This window comes from Dipodomys spectabilis, unplaced genomic scaffold (assembly GCF_019054845.1).
Source record: "Dipodomys spectabilis isolate Male_0828 unplaced genomic scaffold, ASM1905484v1 ptg000504l, whole genome shotgun sequence".
Classification (NCBI taxonomy): Eukaryota; Metazoa; Chordata; class Mammalia; order Rodentia; family Heteromyidae; genus Dipodomys; species Dipodomys spectabilis.
The window spans coordinates 747304-766402 of NW_024871181.1; the positions used below are offsets into that span (position 1 = coordinate 747304).

General features: G+C 49.5%; 1 protein-coding gene across 1 annotated transcript; it reads left to right on the plus strand.

Annotated features, from left to right (window-relative positions):
- Positions 1 to 324: 324 nt before the first annotated feature.
- On the plus strand, positions 325 to 14781 carry Cdcp2 (CUB domain containing protein 2). Its single transcript, XM_042669800.1, has 6 exons — positions 325 to 403; positions 5337 to 5684; positions 7280 to 7615; positions 8818 to 9171; positions 11593 to 11771; positions 14455 to 14781. The coding sequence occupies exons 1-6, from the start codon at positions 325 to 327 to the stop codon at positions 14779 to 14781; spliced, it is 1623 nt and encodes a 540-aa protein (XP_042525734.1).
- Positions 14782 to 19099: the final 4318 nt, after the last annotated feature.

The following is a 19099-nucleotide window of genomic DNA, read 5'->3' on the forward strand; positions in this document are numbered from 1 at the left end:
CTGGGATTGATCCCTGACCCTGGAACTCAGGTCCTGTCTCCACTACCCAATTTCCTTCCAGGCCCAAGCTGCTTCCCTTCCTTCTATACTGTGGCCAGTACAGATCTCAGAATGTGTCAGCCTAGTGACACTAGATCGGCCACCTTAGCAGCGTGAAGTGAAGGAAGCACCTAGAGATCAGCTTACTAATTCGAGGGCCAATGAATTATTCACACCACCATTAACTTGAAGGCCTTTCTAGCCTCACCTCTCTTTCTGCGACTGAGACCCTTTGCTCCTGGCTCCCCTGAGCTCAGTAGCCCTGTGCAGGCCCCTTGTGAGAAGATGCTGGCGGAGTGGGGGTCTTGCCTGCTGTTAGCAGTGGTACTGCTCCATCCAGGTTCCAGGGCCCAAGCCACGAAAGGTAGGAGCTATGGGATCATGGAGTGTGGGTGGAGAGAAGAAGATGGAGCCTGGGTTTATTCTCTGGGAAGTCAGAGCTTGGATGGCAGGGAGATCTTAATGCTCTTAGTTTCTAGCCACCAGGCCTTCTTTAGAGGACACTGGGGGTCAATGTGTCTGGCTAGGGCCTAGTGGACAAGGTCTTCATTTGTGCTGGACCTGAGGACTTCTGTGCTGACACTATCATGGTGCTTCTTGTCCCGTGGGCAGGCTGGGGCGGGGACGGGGGGGGCGGGGGGGACGGCAGTGGAAGATAGGCACGGGACACAGTGCCCCTTTATTCTCATGCCATAAAGACAGGAATCAGATGCCATTCCTGGTCCTGGCCCCAGAAAGGGATGGTGCCTGCTCCCCCAACTCCACAGGTCTTCCGAGGAACCCTTCTCACTATTGAAGTATCACCTCCTCTGGGAATCTCATCCCTTCCCCCATACTGCTGTCCTCAGTAAGATGGTTTCCCTCCCTCTAGAGCCCAGAGCCCCTGGGAGGCAGAGCACTGGTGTGTGGCTGTGTCCCAGCTGCCTGGCTCTCCTCAGCCCCACCTATTCTCTGTGCTCCCCAGGGAAGGTTCCTGTCAGAATCAGCGCAGATCCTGAGCAAGGCACGTGCCTGGCCAGTGTGTCTTTCTTCCAGGGATGTTATTCAAGTGTGTGCTTCAGGATGCTTCAGAACCTGCTCTGGATAAGCTTCAACACAAAAGGAAAAGGCATTGGCTCTGTAACCAAGCAGGAGACAGGGATGGAGCTGAGCTGAGCCCGGGGTGCAGCAGCCTAGGTCCCATTGGCTTCAGGGCCATTTCCACTCTTCACATGATTCTTGCCTTCTGCCAGTGTGATTTTTTTCCAGGGCTCCAACCTCCATCCTAAAGCAATGTGCTGTTCCCTGGACAGAGAGCACCTGAGGCAGATAGAGGGGTGCAGAAGGCTTCGCGGAGCACAACTTGAGCCTAGCCTGGAACACACGCACACTTCACACACACACTCCTCAGGCTAGTCACTGGGGAAGGGGGGCAGGATTACCCGGCTAAGGTCATGTGCCTGCCCTCCAAGGAAGAAAGGAGAACATGAAGAAGGAGGGAGGGAGTGGTGTAGAAAACAGGGGCCTGTGGTTGCAAGAGGTGGAAGAGGCACTGGTAGACCAAAGCAAATGATGGCAGACAGAAGCTCCCTTTCTGGGATGTTTTTCTCATCTGTGAAATGGAGTTCTTAACAGCTGCCCTGCCTGTTTCCCATATAGGGCTGCAGTGAGGACAGTTACGAGTTCATCCGCTCATGCGTGCAGTCCGCAATACACAATGAACACCTGTTTTATGTATGCCACAGCTTGCGTTATATCAGGAGAAAAAACGACAGTGATCCTTGATCTGAGAGTGTACATATTTATGGAAGAAAAACAGAAAGGCTGGGCGCTGGTAGCTCATGCCTGTAATCCTACCTACACAGGAGGCTGAGATCTGAGGATCATGGTTCAAAGTGAGTCCAGGTAAACAATCCATGAGACTCTTATCTCCAGTTAACCACTAGAGAACTAGAAGTGGAGCTGTTGTTCAAAGTCATAGAGTGCAAGCCTTGAACAAAAGAACTCAAGGACAGCACCCAGGACTTTAGTTCAAGCCCCACAACCACCACCACCACCAACAAAAAAAGAGGAGTATCAAGGAACCAAATAAACAAGTAAAATCAGCAGTATGCTACTGGTGTGAATACTACGGGGAAAATACTGCAATAAAGAGAAAGAAGGGTGTAGGGAGGGGAGAAGAAAGAGAAGAGGGGAGGAGGAAGGGAAGAAGGAAGAAGAGGATTGTAATAGAAACACATCAAGCATATAAAATCTCATGAAATAATGGTGTCTCCTGCCTGTAACCATAAGAAAGAGGATCAAAGTCCAAGACTGGACAAAAATGAGAGACCGTATGTGAAAAATAACTAAAGCCAAAAATTGGCTGAAAGTGTGGCTTGAGTCTGCCTAGCAAGCACCAGACTGCATTTGAATCTCAGTACTGTAAAACAAATGAAAGACCCAAATGAATTTACAATGCAATTCAAAAGAAATTAAGAAAAACACTTATTGGCTCTGTGTGTGTGTGTGTGTGTGTGTGTGTGTGTGTGTGTGTGTGTAAGTAGAAAGGTAAGTAGAAAGGGCAAGAAATGAGACATCCACTTTATCATCATTATATGGACTAGATTTCTCAAAAGCTAGCGAGGGAACATTGTTATTTATAGAAGACTACAGAAAAAAATACCATTAGAAAATCAGACGTTTGCAAACCACCATGGGATATTGGCTCTAGTCGTATAGTTCTTTTTTTTCCAACTAGAGTTTTATACTTATGAATCTCAGTCCTTCTAATTATGCTTCCCAAATAGCTGGTATGACTGGTACATGCCACCACACCTCATTTTTTATTGGTTGAGAGAATCTCATGGAACTTTTTACCTGGGTTAGCTTCAAACTGCTATCTTGACCCTATTGTTCCTTACTGATGTCCAACTTGTATTTTCTTTAGCCTTTAAGTGGGTTCCTGTGTCTTCTGACAAAAATCCCAGCAATCCTTGGGAGTGTCTTTCCTATTTAGCATGATAAGTGTGTTGAAGTGCATTTTATATATTTCCAGTACTGGAGACCTGGTTACCAGCCAGTTCTCTATGGAGCCCCAGTTCAGTTGGGCACAATAATCTGAATCTAAAGCCTAGGGATATAATGCACAACTGCAATATTATTGCTCCTGAGCTTGTTTAATAAACAATGTTTTAAAGCAATAAAACTAAATCTATGACATAGTATACACAAGTGATTCTAGTACTCAGGAGAGTAAAACAGGAGAATCTTGAATTTGAAACCAGTCTTAGCAACATAGTTACATAGCTATATCCTGTTTAAAACCAAAACAAGGAGGGAAGGAAGGAAAGAAGGAAGGGAGCAAGGGATGGAGCGAATATCAGTTCATATTGATATTTCAACTCATGTCAAGAATCAAGAGTTTAAAATTTTCCTGATATATATGTTTTCTTGTTATGTATAGTTCAGGCTGGGCTCTAACTCACTGGGTCCCCCTGACCCTACGCTACCATGCCATACATACATATATACATACATACGTATGTATGTATGTATATACACACATAATTTTTATTTTTGCCGATCCTGGGGACTTAAGCTCTGGGCCTGGGCACTGTCTCTGAGCCTCTTCGGTGTTCAAGTCTAGTGCTATACCACTTGAGCCACGGGGCCACTTCTGTCTTTTTCTAAGTCATTTATTGGAGATAAGAGTCTCACAGACTTTGCTGCCAGGGCTGGCTTCAAACCATGACCCTCATATCTCAGCCTCCTGAGTAGCTAGGACTACAGGCATGAGCTACCACAGCCCGACTGTAGTAATATTTTTTTCGTCTCTCATTTCACACTGAACATCTTAGTTTCAATTGACATGAACATATTTCTTTGCTTTAATCCATATGTGTAATATTTATAAATAATACTTAATATTGTTTCTAAGAGTAAGACTACTGCACATAGTTAAAGATGTCTTTGTGGTTCATTTGTCCTTGAGATCTGTCCTACTAGAGATGTACTGTCAGAACTCAGGATTCACACTCATTCATAATCATTTTTCTCCATGTGACTGTGTCTCCAACTGATACGTAGTTCCACTGATTTGCTTCAGGTTGAGATTTTTGGGGGGTGCATTAAATTTTTTGATTTTATATGAATTATTTCATGTGGTTACAAAGTCAAAACTCTGAAGAATGCATTTAAAGAGGTCTGATAGTCAGACATGATTTCTTTCCTTGACAAAATTATTCTTATTAGTTTCCTTTCATTGTTTCCTTTTTTAAAATGTACATATTAGGATGCACTTTTAGCATGGTAATGGGTCGTGTACATGTTCACCAAGGGGAATTGTTACCCTTAATCTCTACACTCCCTGCTGTGTGTATCTAGGGGCCTGGCAGATGGTAATGTTTTATCTAGAATTTGAGGCACACCCTAGACTGTTAGGGTTTAAACATGAAGTACTTCCTGAAAGGCTCATGACTTCAGGGCTTGGTCCCCAATATAATATTGAGAGGTGGATGAGGCTTTTAAGAAGTGAGTGGATCATGAAGGCTCTGACCTAATCAATAGATTAACCCATTGAATGGCTTGTTGGAGGTTGTAGAAACTGTGGAAGGTAGGAAATGATTGGAGGAATGGTCAGTATGGATGAAGACTGTATTTTATCCTTGGGACCTTCCTTCTTCATTCTCCTATTCTCCCTCCCTCTTCCCTTTCCCTTCCCTTTTTCTCCCCTCTCCTCCCTTCCCCTTCTCTCCTCTCTGCTTCCTGCTACCATGAGGTCACCAGCTCTGCTCCAACCCACCCTCCCCACAATGACATGTTGCCTTTGGAGCCAAGAACCATAGACTAAAACCTCTGAAACTATGAGTCAAAATAAATCATTTCTCCTTCATGTTTTCTGTCTCAGGTATTTTGTTACAGCACCAAGAAGTGCCTGACACACTAACCCTTCTTTAGTCCCTCTTTTCCTTGTTCTCTGTGGTACCTGTCACTTTTCCAGACGTTCTTCATTTCACTTGTCTGGTCTCTTCCGGCGGTGACCCTAGCATTTAGAATGATGTCTAGTATTCAAACAATATTTGTTGAATGGAGCAAAGAATGCTTCAATATCCAGTATTTGAAGGACATGCAAATACATGGATGTGTGAATTGACTTGGTGGCTATGGCTTGTGCTTTGTGCGCTCTCTGTCTGTCTGTCTGTCTGTCTGTATATATATATATATATATATATATATATATATATATATATATATATATATATATATATATATATATATATATATATATATATATATATATGTGCGCCAACTGGAGCCATCCTTCTCTCTTGCCCCAGGTGTCAAATGTGGAGGTGTACTCTCAGCACCTTCTGGAAACTTCTCCAGCCCCAACTTCCCAAGACTATACCCTTATAACACAGAGTGCAGCTGGCTGATTGTGGTGGCTGAGGGATCCTCTGTGCTGCTCACCTTTCATGCCTTTGACCTGGAGTACCATGACACCTGCGGCTTCGACTTCCTGGAGATCTACAACGGGGCCTCTGGAGACAAGGGCAACCTGCTGGGGAGGTTCTGCGGCCAGGTGCCCCCACCGCCCTTCTCCTCCTCCTGGCATGTCATGTCCATCGTCTTCCACTCAGACAAGCATGTGGCCAGCCATGGCTTTTCTGCAGCTTACCAGAAAGGTGAGTGGAGTCTCAGCAGCAGAGAGGCTGGCCCTGGGCTGGAGGAGGGGGAGGGCAGCGGCTCAGGTTAGACCTGTAGGTAGCATCTTAGCAAAGACTGTTCTGTGACCTTGGATGGCCCTGCTCTCCTGCACAGCAAGGGAGAGGTAGAGTCCTTGGTGCTCATGGCAGATATAGTCTTGGTGACTATAGGCCCTGCTGCCATGAACACTCCAACTCCTCCTCCAGGAGTCCCTGGTCCCCAGAGGCTCTTGCTGTGCTTGGAGTCCAGGCTCATCATGGCCTTCTATCTGCCCTGATGATTCTTATCCTGTGATGTGGCATCAAGCCACCGAAGGGTCCACACCTCCTCTCTGCACTCAAGGCCAAGATCAAAGGTCTTAGTCATGCCAGCCCAAGCAAGGGCTCCTGGTCCACAGGGTGCACCTGCAATAACCCCAGGACTTGGTGAGACACCCAGTCCATGTCAAAAGTAGAGGTTCGGGAAGTGGCGCTGTAGCTCAAAGTGGTAGAGCACTAGCCTTGAGCTGAAGAGCTGAGGGACAGCACCCAGACCCAGAGTTCAAGGCCTATCACCGACCAAAAAAACAAAAGCAGAAACAAAAACAAAAGAAAACAAAAGTAGAGGTTCCGAATTGTGGGATATTAGTACAAGAATGGTGGTGGGATGATCAAATCAGAGTTTGGGAATTTTAGTCCCTTGGATATTTTAGAATATAACGATATCCAAATCATGTTACCATGTGCCATGTTCTCCAACATCTTATTAGATAAGAAAACCCTTCTGTTGAATGGAACTGTCTATTAATCCCTAGAGTATATTTTAAAAAAGGCAAAGGCAGCATCTTTGTAGCATGTATTTATTTGACAATAAACCAATCATTGAAAAACACATGACTAATGATGGTCTCCAGGGACCCAAACTATGGCATGTAAAACTCATGACCATGGCTGTCTTTTAACTGTTAAGAGATAGTTTGAAGTAAAACCTAAGAATAACCTTTTTAGCCAGGTTCCCTGGACCACTGGGGAGTCCCAGAAATTGTTTGGAAGCCTTTACTAAGCCTTTATTAAGGCTGGTGGTGTCGGAGCATCTCCAAGACTGTCTGTTACACGCTTACTTTACAAACAGTAATATTCTGAGGCCAGAGAAGGAATTTACTTTCCCAAGATCACACAGCATGAGGACAAGAAGCAAGATTCTCAAGTCTTAGGAAATAGTGCCCCAACTGCCGCCCGCCTCCCCTTCCCCCTTCCCCCCCCCCCCCAGCCTTGCTGGTGACTTTCAGCAAGACACAGCCTTTACCATCACCTGCCCATCTTCTCAGCTCTACACCAGTCAGACCCTAGTACATTATGATTTCTAATGTATAGATAAGGCTCAGAGAGGCTGGGTTGCTTTCCCAGAAGGCAGAGCTGAGAGACCATTCATCTTCAGATCTTCCTCTACATCACAGTTTCCTCATCAATTAGGGAGATTTGATCTAATTCCTAGACTCAGGGACTTTGAGCCCCATGTTTGGGGATGTCTGGTTCCCCAGGGGAGGTCAGGAGCCAGAGGAAGGAAGGGCATGTCAAGGACGGCTTCCTTGCAGATGTGTGCGGTGGTGTCCTGACCGGCCTGTCGGGGGTGCTCACCAGCCCTGAGTACCCCAACAACTACCCCAACAATGTAGAATGTCACTGGGTGATCCACGCGTCGGGACCCGCCGCCGTCAAGCTGGTGTTCATGGACTTCCAGGTGGAAGGCAGCGAGCAGTGCACCTATGACTATGTGGCAGTGCTCGGGGCCCCTGGACCCGCCCACGGACACCACTACTGTGGCAGCACCAGACCCCCCACCCTCACGTCATTGGGCCACGAACTGCAAGTGGTCTTCAAGTCAGACTTCAACATTGGAGGCCGGGGATTCAAGGCCTACTACTTCTCAGGTAGGAGGGGCTCAGTCCCCCCCACCCATCACCCCTGTGCTGAAGAATCCTGCCTCCCTGGTATGCTTGGAGAGGGGAGGATCAGTCCTTCCTGATCCTCAGGAACATAGGGTTTCTGTACTCTGTAAAATGTTCCAGCATTTCCTTCCTAGCCAAGACCAAAGTATAAGCTCATTACTTCTTTTGTAAGTCCCTTCCTGTGCTCCTCAGAGAAGTTTCTGTACACTGTGACCTAATACTTGTGCCATTAGTTAATTAGGTCTACGATTTATGTTTGCACAAAGGAGCAGATGGGCCTTTGGAGTGTTCATAGTTGGGGCGAAGGATAAGACAATGATGACTTGTAAGAATCTTGGGGGATATCCAGAAGGAGGAGAGAATTGAACAGTGCTTGAAGGAATTAGGCAGAGGTAGAAGAAAGGGAAAGGTCTTCCAAGCAGGTGGGACAGCTTGTATAAAAGGGTGGAGGACAGAGTGTTTGGGGTGCTGACAGTCTTGGGAGGTGCTTAGTAGGACTTGAATGTGGAAAGTGGACAATATGTTCTTAGTTGCTGTGACAAAGTACTGGGCACAAATTACAAGGCGGAAAGCTTTATTTTGGCTTAGTTTCAGCAGTCGGCCCATGATGGGTTGGCCTGGTGTCTTTGGGCCTGTGGTGAGGCAGTGCGCCATGGCAGGGAGTGCAGGGTGGAGTGAAGCTGCTCACCTCATGGCAGCCAGGAAGCAAAGGAAAGAGACAGACAAGGATCCACCCATCTCTCCTCTAGACCACGCCCCCTCTTTTCTTGTAGGTCCCACCTGTTATAGGTTCCACTGCTTTCCAAGAACACCGTGGACTGGGACCAAGTCTTTACTAGTTGGGAGTTGTGGGGGGGGGCGGGGGAGTGGTACTTACCCAAAACACAGCAATGTAGCATCAGGGAAGAGAGGCAAGACCCTGTCATGAACTCCCTTGTCTGTCTAGCCAGGGAGTTTGGGCTTCATCTTGAGGACAAGTATCAGGTATGACTACTAAGTTCCTAACAAGCCAGCATTCTTCCAGAGTTCCAGCTCAGGTTTGAACCATGCTTCGAACCAGGCTTGCTGACCATGGGGCTACATCCACCCGTAGTGATAGGACCCACAGCACCTGCTGTCGGAGGTATAGGGCTGCAGAGGATGGCTCCCACTCTCCTCCCATTGTTCCTTCCCCTCACTCTCAGGAGAATGCCAGGAGGTGTACACAGCTGTGCGCGGCAACTTCTCTAGCCCACAGTACCCGGGCTCCTACCCCAACAACATCCGCTGCCATTGGACCATCCGCCTGCCTCCTGGCTACCGAGTCAAGGTATTCTTCCTGGATGTGGACCTGGAGGAACCCAACAGCTTGACCAGGACCTGTGACTTTGACCATCTGGCGGCCTTTGATGGAGACAGTGAAGAGGCAGCACCGCTGGGGAATTGGTGTGGTCGCCACCTGCCACCCCCCATCACCTCCAACCACAACCAGCTCCTGCTTCTGCTACACACAGACCGCAGCACCACCGGCAGAGGCTTCTCCGTGGCCTACATTGGAGGTCAGCTGGGAGGGGGGGATGGGGGAAGGGAAGAAGCCAAGTGGGGAAGAAATTGGATCAGAATTGGAGCACAAGGGTTCTGCCACAGAGAGGGGACGCAAAGGTCAGGCTAGCATGGTCTGGAAGATCCTAGAAGAGGGCAGTGGTACTGCCAACTAAGAAAAGGAGGAGGAAACTTTGGTGGGGAAGGTCAGGAAATGATGGTAGGATGCAGGAAGGAGGGGTGTAGAATGAGGCTTCATCCTGGCGGTGGGGGGAGCGCAGTGCGAGCCTGGTGCCCTCCAGGCTGGCCCTGTGGCACAGCTGGCTCATCCCGTCTGCTCTCCACGCTTAGGTTTATCCATTTATAAGATGAGGACACAAGACAGAGGGTTTTAGACACTGTCCTGCCTCTGTTAGACTTACTTTCAGGCTCCAAGCCTCTCCCAGCTCCGTGTGATTTAAACGGAGCTTCACCTCCTTTCAGTGCCTCTGGTGAACTGAGGTAGAAGTGACTCGAATCCTGGCTCTGGTTCCAGGGGCTTTGGAACAGGAGCCCCCACCCCCTCCTCCCCCTCCCCAGGTCCCTGTGGGAGTCCAGGGTCAGACAGGGCACTTGAGCTGGGCCAGGCTCCAGATGGGGCCCAGGCTGCAGGCCGCCTCCCCATGGGGAGGGCAGCCACAGCATCAATCAGGGGTGACACACAGTTCAGCGCCACCGCGATCATCGTGGGAGACGGCGGGCTCATAAATCCCAGCCTGCCCAGACACTAGAGGCTGAAATATGTCTGAGGCATTTCCCGGAGAGGGGGCTGAGGGGTCTGGGCCTCTGCCTGCCAGATTTCTCTCCTTTTCCTCCCACCAGCTACCGCCAGCCATTCCCCTGCCCCCCTGTACACACACACACACATACACACACACAGAGCAAACACGACACTTAGTCACACTCATGTATCTTGCTGGTGGCAGAGTGCACAGGCGACTGCCAAATAGTTGGGAGAGACCGTGAACTTGGGAATCCTGTAGCCTTTGAGTCTACAGGACTCAACCACTCCCAACTCAGCCACTGTAAAATAAATAAATAAATAAAAAGTTCACTACTCAGAGATTCACTTTGCAAAACTAAAACAAGCTTAATTGTCCATTCCACTGGACGCTCTCAGGGAGAGGTGTGGGCTTCCTACCTCACACTCTTCAAAACTGTACCTCTCCTTCCCCTCAACCCATTGTGCTCTTCCTGTCTTCCATCTGCTTGATTTTCCTTCAGAGCATTCTATAGGTTCATGTACTTTGCATAAAATCCCTTCCAGTCACTTACAGCATAAGCTCTAAAGGGCAGTGATTATTTGCTTTCTTTTCATCTCTATATTAGTGATACTTAGAATAACACACATAGTAGGCTGTCAATAATATTTGTTAAATGTCTAAATGAATGACTGAATGTATTGCAGGGCCCCAGGGTAGTTTTTTGTCAGTCCTGGCTCTTGAACTGAGGGGCTAGGCATTGCCCCTGAGCTTTTTTTGCTCAAGACTAGCACTCTACCACTTTGAGGCTTAGCTCCACTTCCAGTTTTTAGGTGGTTAATTGAAGATAAGAGTCTCATAGCCTTGGGGCCGGGAAGGTGGCTCAGTGGTAGAGAGCTTGCCTTGCATGCATGAGGCCCTGGATTCGATTCCTCAACACCACATAAGCAGAAAAAAAAGCCGAAAGTGGCATTGTGGCTCAAGTGGTAGAGCGCTAGCCTTGAGATGAAGAGCTGAGGGACAGCGCCCAGGCCCAGAGTTCAGGGCCATGACCAGAATCCCCCCCTCCCCAAGAGTCTCATAGCCTTTCTGCCTGAGATGGCTTTGAGATCCCCATATCTCAGCCACCTGAGTAGCTAGGATTTCATGTGTGAGCCATCCGTGCCTGGCCAAGGATAGCTTTTATTCATTCATTCATTTATTCAGGGGCTTAAATTCAGAGCTTCATGCTTTTTTACCCAAAGCGGGGGCTCTACTACTTCAGCCACTTTTCTACTTTCAGGATTTTACTGATTAATTGGAGATGAGAGTCTCACAGATTTGTCTGCCCGGGCTGGCTTTGAACCATGATCCTCAGATCTAGCTTCCTGAGTAGCTAGGATGACAGGTGTAAGCCACCAGTGCCCATCAAGTAGCCTTTATTATACTCAGTCAGTCATTCCTTTAGTGTTCAGGACTGCCAAACTCATGCTGGGTTTAGAGAAAATCAGACACACTGTGTTGTGCACAGTCCCAAAGAGTTTACAATAGAAGTCGTGCATGTAAAATATCCCCTAGTATGCTCTGGAGGACTCTGTAAGAGCTTTTTGTACTTTGGGTGTTGGTTTTCCCATCTACTTCCCTTGGTGGGGCTTGGGGACATGAGATCAGTCTGCCTGTCCCTAACATCTCCCTCCGGCTTCCCCCTCCTGTTCCCAGTGGTGCCCATGAACGTGAGCTGCTCCCGCACAGACTTCCAGATCCTGATCTCAGCACAGGCACTGGCCCCACTGGAGCGGACCAAGATTTACCTGGGCAGCCGGAGCTGTGCTGCCCAAGAAGTCGGCAGCAACTTCCGGATCCAGGCCCGCTTTGACACCTGTGGCACTGAGTCTCAGGTAGGGGTGGGGAAGATGGAAGGAGGGCAGGCAGGAGGGAGGGCCTCCGAGCCAAGCTAAAAGGTTCCTACCATTCTCCAGCTTCTCCTTCTGCTAGTAGTGACTGCACAAGCCTGGATACAGCTCACTCAGTCCTTCTAGGCTCTTGTTCACCTTGAGGTCTTTCTCTGTGTAGCCTCAGCATAGCAGATAATTCAAAGAAAGAAGTTAGGAGAGGGGACCTGGCAGGCAGCCCAGCAAGAGCCCACAGTGCCCACTGACCACTCTTCTAAAAAGGTCCTGGTAAGCCAGGCGCCAGTGGCTCACGCCTGTAACCTTAGCTATTCAGGAGGCTGAGATCTGAGGATCTCGGTCCAAAGCCAGCCCAGGCAGAAAAGTCTGTGAGACTCTTATCTCCAATTTTCCACCAGAAAACCGGAAGTGGTGCTGTGGCTCAAGTGGTAGAGTGCTAGCCTTGAGTTGAAGAGCTGAGGGACAGTACCCAGGCCCAGAGTTCAAGCTCCACAACCGTCAGAGAAAAAAAAGAAAAAAAGTCCTAGTGGTAACCATTACTCAAGTTCCTTGCTATTCCTCCCCTCAAGTAACAGGGTCACCCTCTCTCTGAAGGCTGCAAAGCTCACAAATAAAATTTGTCTACCATCCTTAGATTTGGAGGAGTCTGTGAACAGAGGCTTGGGGCTCTCAGAGAGTACTGGGCAGTGGCCTGGCACCCTGGAAGTTTAGACTGTGTGAAAGAGAGCAGGAAGGGAGGTGGGGACAGAAGGAAGCATGGCTCACCTCTATTGAGATACACTCCAGTGTTGGCATCGGGGTCTTGCAGCCTGGCTTGGCAGATACGATGCTCCTTCCAGTGAACCACTCCTTGCCCTTCACCACTAGCTATGTGCCTCTTGCCCTCCAGTTCTCCCCCTGCCTCCTCTAGCCTTCTTTCAGCCACTATCTTTTGGACCTTAGAAGGGAAGTAGAATCCTGGCATTCTGGTCTCACCCCACTCCATGCCCTGAATCCCCAGGGGTTTTCTTGGGGACAGAAGCACATTTCATCAAATTGGGGGATGACGAAGACAAAGGATCCCAAGATTCCCAGAGACTCATGAGGTCCTGGAACCAAGGACGTAGGGATGTAGTCTGAGAGCTCCCCCTCGATCCAAGGCTCAGAGCCACAGAGCTGATGAGTTAATGCCTAGCAATGTGAGTGTGAGGGTCTTAGGCTCAGATGCTTAGTGTAACCTGCAAAAGTCCTAGACCCTGAGGCCCAATCTACATAGAATTACTGTCAAGGAGACTCAGCTAGCCAAATGCAATAAAAAATATCAAGGCTAACCTTTCGTGCACCCCTCTGTGACAACGTTAGAGACTAACCCTCCCAATTCCTTTCCCTTGCCACTCATGAAAGCCCCCAGCCTCCTACTCCTAGTCTCTAGGGTTACCCTCCATCCTTTGTGGCTCAGAGTGACCCCCCCACACAAACACACAGTGGTCTTCTTGCAGTCTCAGGTCCTGTCCTGCTTTGCTCATGTCCTGATTCTGTAACCCCCAAACTTATGTCACAAACTCCTCTCAGGGCTAAGGGAGGCTGACAGATTGAGGACACCAAAGGCTCTTTTAGAGACTAGAGATCTAGAACCTTCAGAAATCCAAAGTTGGAAGAGGTCCCTAATCTGCCAAGTTGCCTGTAACATTCTTTCAGTCCTTCTAAGGGTCCAGGCCAGAATCCTATGGCGTGGCAGCTCCTGTGACTTAATGAGTTGCAGAAGCCTGACTCACCGGGGTCCTCCCTCCATCCACACACAAGGCAGGCTGGGTGGCCTGAGCAGTAGTGGCAGTGGGGGATCTGGAGTGAGAAAGGAGAATTGTCCTATCTTACAAACTACACCAGAATGGCCTCTTGTGCCCTGGTCCACATGTCCTTCTAGCTCAAGGCCACCCAACTCCTGTCTCTTTCATCCACTCTTCCCATCTGGCTTTTTAATAGCTCTTCCCAACTTGAGGGTACCATCCAGGAGGACAAGTGGTGTTAGGGTAGAGACGCTGCTGCTCGCTAACTGGGAAGAAAAGGCTCCTAAAGGAAGCCCACGGTGCATGAGGGACAAAGCTACTGAGAGGCAGGAGATTTGCTTTTGGATCTCACTCTGGGCAAGTTATTGCCTGTGGGCCTCAGTAGTCACCTCTGCAAACCTTCCTAGAGTGGCGACTGACCATCTGCTCTTTGGTTAGAGTGAGATGTGACAGCAAACAACATAGTTAAAAGTGGGCAGGTCTAGGTCAGAATACCATCTCTTCCCTTTGACCTCAGACAATACCAGGCCTTAGTTTCCCCATTTGTAAAATGGGAGAATGCTAATGGCACTAAGACAGACAGTTGTTGTGAGAGTTAAATGAATTCCCACACTCAAAACACAGAGCCTGAAACATGACTCCCGGGTGTTAGCCATTGTTGTTTACACGGTCATGGGCTCTGCCATCAGATGGGATGTTGGCCTTTTATAGATGGGGTCTCTGTCTATAAGTGGGACAGCCCACTCTCACACTGTCCCATTTATAGATGCAACCGCCAAGACTCCGAGTCAATAGGAAGGAGTCAGTGGCTGGACCAGGCTTTCAATCTGGGCTAGGCGGGTGCGTGGGGGAACAGGCTCAGCCCAGGCTGCATCAGGTGTGAGTACATGCCCTGGTCCCCACAGAGAAGAAACAACACATCAGTGATCGTCAGCGTGTTGTACATTGACTTCTCGGCGGCCGGGCAGGAGGATGTACATGAGTATGAAGTCCGCTGTGAGCCCCGACGCAAGGAGGCTTCTGTCCACCTGCTGTCCGGCTCCGACTGGCTTGGGCCCTATGCTGCCACAGCTGAACACCTCCAGGAGGCGCCACCCGGGGATGAAGTGGAGGTGCCGGAGGGTCCAGTGACCATGGTCTCCCAGGACACCAGTGACATCGTCTTCCTGGGTCTTTGCATCCTGGCTGGAGTCCTCATGGTCATTGCCATTGTGGTCCTGATGCTGCTGTGAGCCGGCAGGGAGGAACGCCTGGCATCTGACATCCCTGGGAGGTGGCTTGGGTACCCACAACAGGGGCAGGATGGCATCTTGATGACTGACTCATAGGTGACCCTTGAGCAAGTCATGTCCCTCTCGGAGCCTCTGTTTCCTAGGGACCACCTCCACCCTGCTACCTTTCAGGACTGGCGTGAGGCTCAGAGAAGAGCATGACTGGGTAAGAGCTCTGTAACTGCAGCCCCCAGTGTATCAGAATGCAATCACTGCTATTAATTTCAAAGATATTCTGCTGCAGAAAAGGATCCGCCCATATGTGTCACTGGTTACCATCTTGGACAATGGCGATCAGTGCCGTGGATTGGGTGGGATTCACTTTGCATCATGTATGAATGCTTCACAAATTCTTACCTTATTTTCCCAATGATATCCCAAGCTTTTGTTAGCAACAGGCTCAATATCCACCCAGGGACCTCCACCCTCCTGAATTGATCCAGATACTCTGAAGATCTGTCTAAAGCAGGCCAGCTCTGGTCTCTGAATTCCAGGAATTGGGAGCAGAGCTGAAGCCCCATCTAGTGTTGTCATTTCATCCCCGGCCACATGATGTCACTGTTGAAGATCTGTCCTGTGCTTCCTGGTGGAAGCTGATTCACAGATGGAGAGGTAGCCCTGCTGGGTCAGGTCTCCCTAGAAACCACAGGTAGGCTCCACATGATCCTCAGAAATGAGGCTGTGGACAGGGGTTTCTCTCTCTCATGATGGAGTTTTTCCTTACATGTCTGTTTTTGGTCCATAGACTATTGAAGTTCCATGTATCTCTGTCATTGCCCAGATGTTGGGCTAAGGTAGAGCCCATCCATCCTTGCCCTGTGGCTCCCTGTGGCCCTGTCTGTGCCTTTTCTTGTCTTAGGGCTTCATTCAGTGTGGCTCCAGTCCACCCACAACACAGGGGGTGGAGGGGCGTGAGAGGTTGAATCCTTTGAATTATTATGCAAACCCATCAACCCTTCTCTGAAGCTCTCCTTGATACCAAGAGTGGAACAATCTTGTTAATGAAAAATAAACAAAAAAATCCATTTATAATACACCACTTTCCATGCTCACCTTTATATTTGCATAATGATCACTCAAGTAGTCCTTGTATAATAATAGAAATCTCCAAAGTGACCCTGCTGACCACTGGTATCAAGTTAAAAAAAAAAAAAAAAAGGAAACCCAATTACAGTGCATTCAACAACCAACAAGCGTCCCCCGGGCTCCAGATTTCGTATCTGTGGTTGTGAGTCTCCAGGACACAGCAACGCATAAGTCACCTGAGAGTCCTGCCTTAGTGATCTGAGTGTTGCAGAGCTGAAGTAAGGAGGGAGGGGGTAGGCAAGTTGGGAATGTGATAAAAAGATGAGAAAGTAAGAAATGAATTAAGCAAGAGAGAAAGAGTTGGCTGGACATTAAGCACTGAACTGGGTTCAAGTTTGCATTTTCCATGAGCCTGGACAAGTCATTTTGATTCTGTGAACCTCAGTTTCCCCATCTGCCAATATTACTGTGGTTTCTGTCTTGCTGTGAGGACGTAATACAATGAACTAGGAAAGTACATTGAAGTAGACGTGCCAGCAGTCGAGTTCTGAACCCACTCTGGGGTGTATGAGGCCCAGGCCCCATCCTCCCTCCTGCTCCCCTTGCCTTCTTGCTCTGTCTCTGACCTGGGTGCCTTCACCAGGCTATTTACGAATACCTCACAGACACCCTGGATCTTAGTTTCCCTGTCTGAAGATGACCAGACATCCTGTGAGAAAGCTCTGGGTGCAGCCTAAGCTTTATCTTGTCAGCCTATAGTGGTGGGGAGGAGAGAACAGCCCGTCATAGGCCAAGCCTGATCTCAAAGTTTGTGTGTGTGTGTGTGTGTGTGTGAGAGAGAGAGAGAGAGAGAGAGAGGGAGAGAGGGAGAGAGAGAGAGAGAGAGAGAGAGAGAGAGAGAGAGAGACTTGTGGAATGGGGCTACTGTGCAGAGGCCAGGGACTCTAGCTCTGTAGCCAGGTCATGTAGGTCAAGCTGGGCCTCTAGTACTTGCCAACCATGTGACTTTGGGCAAGTCCACTCCTCTCAGCTTAGCCTTTTCACCTGGAAGGTGAGTAATAATGCTCACCTCAGCGGCTCATCATAAGAATTTGATGAGACAGTGCCAGACCGTGCCCAAAACAGGAAAGGACTCTGTGAATCTATGAATTTTCAAACCTCTGACTTAAATAACAAAAAGTTCTAGGCCCAGTTTGCCACCATGTGATTTGGGAGGTAAGCCCATTTCCTTCACTGGCTTCAGCTTCCTTGTTTGCAAAACATACAAACATCATAATTACACATCCCGTGCATGGTAGATGCTTACAATACACCAACTTGCTTAAAGGCATGTTGCAAGGTAGGCATCACTGCCTTATTTTACCGTTGAGAAACTGAGGAGGGGAAAGTGCTGTGTTCAAGGTCATACGGTGCTGAAGTGTTGAAGCCAGGCTAGAGGACACAGACTCACCCAGATTAGGGGGAGCTGGGCTCTCAGGGCAGTGCCCCAAGCCTTGCAGGACAGGAAGGTCTGGAATGGCAGAGGCGTCTTCGAAGACTTTGAAGACGTGCCGGGAGCCTGCTATTCCCAGCCCTCCAGGCAGCCAGCACGCTGATTATCTGTGCGAGCTGCGGGAAATGACAGTCTTTATGACAGCGCAGTGTCTATTAGAACTGAAAGGGCTGAAATGATACCCATTAGCCAACACGCCTGGCTCTGGATGAGTGTGGGGCACTGCGGGCACAGCGTGGCCTGCCTGTTCATCTACTCACATGTAAGGGGCATCCTTTCCAGAGAGGGAAGGCTCTCTCCCACACTTGGGTCTACCCTGAACATCTTTGTGTCCTGCTGCCAGCCTGTCCCTGGGGAGCTGGTGTCACTGGAGGGGGGAGCAGGCCATAGGCAAGTGGATGCATTTGTCTTGGGGAAATACTCTCGGGTTGCAGGTCAAATGCATCTGGATACACACACATGCACACACACGTACACACATGCATGTGTGCGTGTGTGTGTATGTGTGTGTGGTTGCTTCTCTGACTCCGTGTGACCTTGGGAAAGGGGCTTAACCTCTTTGAGCTTCAGTTTCTTCATGTGTGGAATAGCAGTAGGAACAGTCTTTTCACAGGATCATTGTGAGAATGAAATGGGAGAGCAGCAGGAGAATGGCCCACGTGGGGCTTCAGTCCAGATGGGTTGAGGAGCCAGTGGCGGGTGGGCTTGCCCTGGGCAAGAGCTCCCCTGAGGAGTCCTCAGGTCAGAAGGGGTCTTGTAAGACAGTAAGTGCCCGTCTATCTCCTCCAAGTCCATGGCTGCTCAGTCTTCCCCAGCCTCCACCCTTCCCTGCTGTGGTCCAATAGATCAAGGTCACCCACCCACCAAAGCAGCCCCTGGCTTGGTCTCCAGGTTGTCCCAAGGCCTCTGTCACACGGCACCCACCACCATCCCTGAGGGCTCCCTGGTGTGGCTTGGTGTGGCTCACAGCGTCCCTCTGAAACGCTGTTAGATATTGCGTTGCTTGCTCTTGGTCTCCATACTCAGCCCCCTCAGCACAGAGCCAGCTCCTGAGAGCCTCCTCGCCTTCTCCACCCCTGCCAGGCTGCACCGTGCACGTCAAGGAGCCTTTGTGTCTGGATATGGATAGAGGCAGGGATTCACTGCCGTTCCATTCGGTTCCTCCAGCCCCAAGGGTGGGGGGTTACCAAGTCCTGACACCACCCACCTCTGACTATTCCTGAGTCCACTCTGCATCCTCCTCTGCCCTTGGAAGCAGAATGTCTCAAACGTGATCCCCTCCCCTGTAAGCTTCCACTGCTTAAATAGAGACAGGTGCGCCAAGATGGATGCTGGAGGAAGCCAGTATCAGGGATTTGGAGAACACTGGGGTGAAGGAACAGCTTACAAAGGCTGTGGAGAGACCCCAGGAAGGGTACAGCCTCTAGAGCTAGTGATGGGGAGGGGTGGTGAGCAGAGGAAATGTGCACATCCTGGGATCACAGTAAACCTGGGGACCCTGGGCGGTGCCCAGAGGAGGTGATGGCAACACAGTTCTGAAAGGAGACACTGAGCAGTTAGGAGAGGTGGGAGGGAAGGAGAGGCCGGGGGGAGGGGGAGGAGGAGGCTGGGGGTGGGGAGAGGGTGTCTCAAGCAGGGGGTGCTGAGGATGGAGACTTGGGAAGTTCTGCCACTCCAAGATCACTCTGTAGATCAACGAGAAGGGGATGGAGCAGAGGCGTGGTGGCCGGTGGGGACAGGACCTGGCAGCAGAATGCCCAT